The sequence below is a fragment of the Branchiostoma belcheri genome, unplaced genomic scaffold, assembly GCF_001625305.1.
Source record: "Branchiostoma belcheri isolate BF01 breed outbred unplaced genomic scaffold, Haploidv18h27 scaffold86, whole genome shotgun sequence".
In the NCBI taxonomy this organism is placed as follows: domain Eukaryota; kingdom Metazoa; phylum Chordata; class Leptocardii; order Amphioxiformes; family Branchiostomatidae; genus Branchiostoma; species Branchiostoma belcheri.
The window spans coordinates 1135820-1140227 of NW_017804531.1; the positions used below are offsets into that span (position 1 = coordinate 1135820).

The following is a 4408-nucleotide window of genomic DNA, read 5'->3' on the forward strand; positions in this document are numbered from 1 at the left end:
TTCATTTGTTTGTAGCCAAACACATTTGGCTTTGTTTGGTTCATGCATTGTTTGTTTACTTATGTTAAACCTGATCATTTTGTTTATATGACTGTTTTTGCTTATTTCTTTAATTGATTCATTATTTTGTTTCATTGATGTAAGAATATAATTTTAGCTCACATGGGGGGAGTTGTCATACAAGCCTGTGGCTTTTCCTCTACCCCTGCATGTTTATTTGTTTCTGTTATACTTATGTTTTGCAAATTTTGCTTTTACTTTGTATGTGCAATAAAATAAAACAACAAAACAACAAATAAATGTCCCTGTCAATTGCTGTATGTTTACTTCTCGCTTGTGTTCTCAGGAAAAAACATGATGTTAAGTACCGTATACATGCAAGTCTCCACGATGCTTGGCTTGTCGTACAGACCCGGGAAGAATTTCCTGACAAAGTCGCTCAAGAACCGCAGGTCGAAGGTCAAGTCTGCCTGCATGTTGGCGTCCCTGTTGTCTGGGTCTGCCGCATGTCCTGTGTGCCGTGTGATCTGGGAAAAATGAACGTGGAAAAAAGATGGTATATTACTCACACAAGTCCCTGGCATGTTTGTCAGTTTTACCAAATTTCTACTCTTTCCAGTATTCTAAAGCCTGGTAGAGGCTAGGCAACTCAAACATAAGACTTGATGTGCCAAAAGGATATATACAAAAGAAAATCTGAGCAGCTTTAAATATCTTTCAAATTCACACTATTTGCAGTTGGGAAGCTTTTTAAACTTCCCATTCTAGTAATCTCCAAGCAGATCCTACAGTGGCAAGACAGTATCCATTGGCTAATGGACAGGTGCTAATGGACACTCCTCTGGTCAATGAATACTGTCTTGCTAGCCTGGTTACCAAACCTATTATAGCTCTCGAATCCTACATCCTCTATAATTTGCAGAGAGGATGTAGGACTCGGGAGCAATAATAGGTTGGTAACCAGGCTACTGTCTTGCCACTGTAGGATCTGCTTGGAGATGACATTTTAGCCACCAAACCTAGGGAAATTTGCCTTGCCTAAATTTGCAAGCCTTTTCACTCATAGATTTTTGTATAGTACTGTTACCTTCATCATGTCAGGATACTCGAAGCAGGGCATCCCATACACCCCTGTCTCCTCATCCTTAAACACAGGGAAGTTAGACTGCAGGGAGTGGGAGGAAGGTTCTCTCTCTTTCCAGTAGCACACGTTGATGCGGAGTGTCTGGGAAAACAAATATGAAGTCAGTATTTACATGTAGATACTAGTACTAGTAGTACAGCATAGCTTTATGTTGCTGAATACAGAGACTCTTTTTACACAACCAAGTGTTGTATTCAGCTGACGTTTCAGTGACCATCTGTCACCTTCCGCAGGGCAATTCTGACTGGTTCACATTGCACAGCACAGGTGTCACTGGTATGTTAGTTAGATTTAGTAGTTGGGAACGCATCGGGAAGAGTAGGGGTGTTGGGACATTAAATATAGATAACCAAATTAATGTAAGCATACATGTACATGTATATAAAAAAGTAAAACCTTCCTAAAGACAAAAATCAGTATTCAATTGCCATTCAGGATTCTAAAACACAATCATGGCATACATACTTCTAGGGGTAGCTCCAGCCCAAGACCGTCGAGCAGCTTGCTTGTCCACGGGCCACAGGTCAACACCAAACGTCTGGTCTGTATGGTTCTCTCGGACGTGACAACTGTAACTGTCGGCCCTGGTGTGATCCCTGTCACTGCCTCACCATCTCTCAGACAGCCACCCTTCTGGACAAACAGGTCCTATTGTGGATCAGGGACAAATAATTCAAGAAGTTATGTTGTAGATATCTTATGCCTACATATAATGCTTAATGTGAACAAGCAACTAAGGATATTGTTTTAGAGGAATAACCCATGCTACTACAGTAACTTCTACCAAAAAGATCTGCTATAACATTGAGTGTTGAAAAGGCAAGCCAATGAAACCAGTGTTTAGTGATCCTAATTTTGATTTATCATATAAACTGGTAGCTAAATAGTTTGAGATACACAATATTTTCATAAGATTAGCAGTTGTTCTGAACATACATGTACATGCAAGTTAGTAGAATAATAGGTAGGTTAATGATAACAAAACAAAAGTAGGATTTTGAAAGTGACATGCACCTGCAGAGCCCTGACAGCCTGGTCTGCCTTGATGAGTCCTGCCCCCTCCTCTGACACGCCCACGTAGTCGCCGGGGAAACGCAGCATGGGGAACTCTCGTTGGAGCTCCTGATTGGTCAGAAGTTTGGAGTGAACTCCGACCTTCTGCAGGTTTTCCTGGATGTCCTGTAGTATTGGGTTTTCTGGTCGGCCCCAAGCGAAATGTCTCGCATCTCTGCAGAAAGCCAGTAAGTATCATGAGTATACATGTAGGTTAGACCAAGGAGTTAAAATGATTTCTTTTACGGCATGGATGACAATGGCAATGAAGTTTATTGCATATTCATGCCCCAGTGGGGCTAAATGCACTCTTAAGTTACAAAAAGGATTAGGCAAACTGTGCTATGTTCTCTCTATATCTATAACGCAATTCCTATTCTTCTGTCTGAAAACATGTAAGACATCACTCCCTGTATCATAAAACTTTAAATATAAGGATGAAATTAAAACAAACCAAAAGTAAAGTAAGGAATGATATGTCAAGAATGATTGTTATTAAACAACTAAGTAAGGGGGCCAGTAGAAACAAAAAATCTCCTGACTCCTTGGAATTAAACCCGGGCCACCAGCTTAACTAATACTAACCAATAGAGAGGCCCCACTTTTCTTTATAACATTTGTCCCATTTGTTACTGTAACAGTAATACAACAGTTGACTACAGTAAAGTCCCAGTTATATTATAGTGCATTTCTGTAAGCTTAAGTGCCACTTCTATTCACAACATTTACACATCCACCCCTGTCCCTGGTGCTGAACAACATTCACACTGTAATAAGACTAGTGAAGCATTGCCCATTGTGAGTCCTTACACAGTGAGTTTGGTGCCAGTTTCCATCTCCACCTGCCTCCACAGTCTGTTGGACCCTGCCGCCATCCTGGCATAGTGTTCCTGCTTGTACGACTTACGCGTCGCCCTGGTCTGGCCCCACGAACTTCCACGGGAATGGGGGAGACAAAACTGCATGAAGGATATATCAAAACATTGGTATTAAATGTTGGAATGAAACTAGATTTGGGTACTTGTAACTGTTACAGATCTTTGACTTTGTTATCAAAACATTGACTGGTATCAAATGTTAGAAGGAATTTTTGTGATATCCAAAGAAAATGAAAGACACAATTTAGTTACTCAATACTACCACTACCAGTAGTACTAACAAGGGCCTATCAAAACATGGCTTTGCCTTGTTCATTGCACAAATGTTTTGGTTGCATGGTTGCATCATTGTTTTTTTGTTTCATTCCTGTTATAACATGTAAACCTTGGAAGAAATCTGACCAAGTTTTACCTGCTCCAGAAGTAGGGTTCTGGCTCCATTTTGCACCAGCTGTAGACTTGTGGCTGAACCCATGACCCCTGCACCAACAACCACACAGTCCCACATACATGTACCTGGCTCTGTCATTTCTCAACAGGATTAATATTACTTTAAACGAGTATCAATTACCACAACAGGAACAACCAAGGTGGAGCACAGAAGTCATCTCTTTACAAGAAAACCTACACTACACAGTAACAGTGCAGGATGCAATCATGACCACTCTGCAACTCAATCTCTTTGGCCCACTTCCAAAACAAGTGGAGCTTTAAACTTCAAGGTCATGGGGAGGTCAAGAATTTCTTTTAAAAAGTTGCTGCAGTTTGTTTGCGTCAATTCTTTCCTTCTACTATAATTGCGACTTTATCATTTCGTATTTGCTGCTGTGGAGTTTGAAACTGCCTGCTGCAATAAACTACTGTACTTAATGTTGTTCTTTCACCCCTAAAATGTCCATGGAACAACCCACAAAAACAGGTCAAGGAACAATGAATGATTAACCAATTATTAACCGAGGACGTCCTTGGATTACATGTAGGTCAAACCCTTCAGGCATAGCCCCACCATTGCCTTTTATACTAGCCACTTAAATAGTTATTTTGTAACATGTTCACTGTTATCACTGTTTATCAATATGTTATTAACACTTGCAATAAACTTTATACAGGAAGGGTATAGGATTTTCTTCTAACACAACCAGTAAGGTTCTCACCTGCTTACGTTTCGATGTCTATCAGACACCTTCCTCAGAGCTTCTGACTGGAGTTCTGCAACTCGCCGCTATTTAACGCCAAAGTAGGTGGCGCTTTTGCGGCGAGAATGCAATCCCAAACGTGGCTGAGCTTGTATCCCCCCTCGTCCCGGTTCATCACTGGGGTGGACTTCCTTATC

The 4408-nt window shown here is 40.9% G+C and overlaps 1 protein-coding gene across 1 annotated transcript in view; it reads right to left on the reverse strand.

Annotated features, from left to right (window-relative positions):
• Window positions 1-3742, reverse strand: part of LOC109487165 (peroxisomal sarcosine oxidase-like) — an 8027-nt gene extending 4285 nt beyond the window's left edge. The window contains exons 1-6 of the mRNA XM_019791145.1: window positions 3488-3742; window positions 3008-3156; window positions 2159-2372; window positions 1610-1792; window positions 1088-1225; window positions 369-527 (exon numbers count right to left, since the gene is read on the reverse strand). Of these exons, the coding sequence (XP_019646704.1) occupies window positions 369-527; window positions 1088-1225; window positions 1610-1792; window positions 2159-2372; window positions 3008-3156; window positions 3488-3604 (960 nt within the window). The 5' untranslated portion in view covers window positions 3605-3742. The remainder of the gene's footprint in view (window positions 1-368; window positions 528-1087; window positions 1226-1609; window positions 1793-2158; window positions 2373-3007; window positions 3157-3487) is intronic.
• Window positions 3743-4408: the final 666 nt, after the last annotated feature.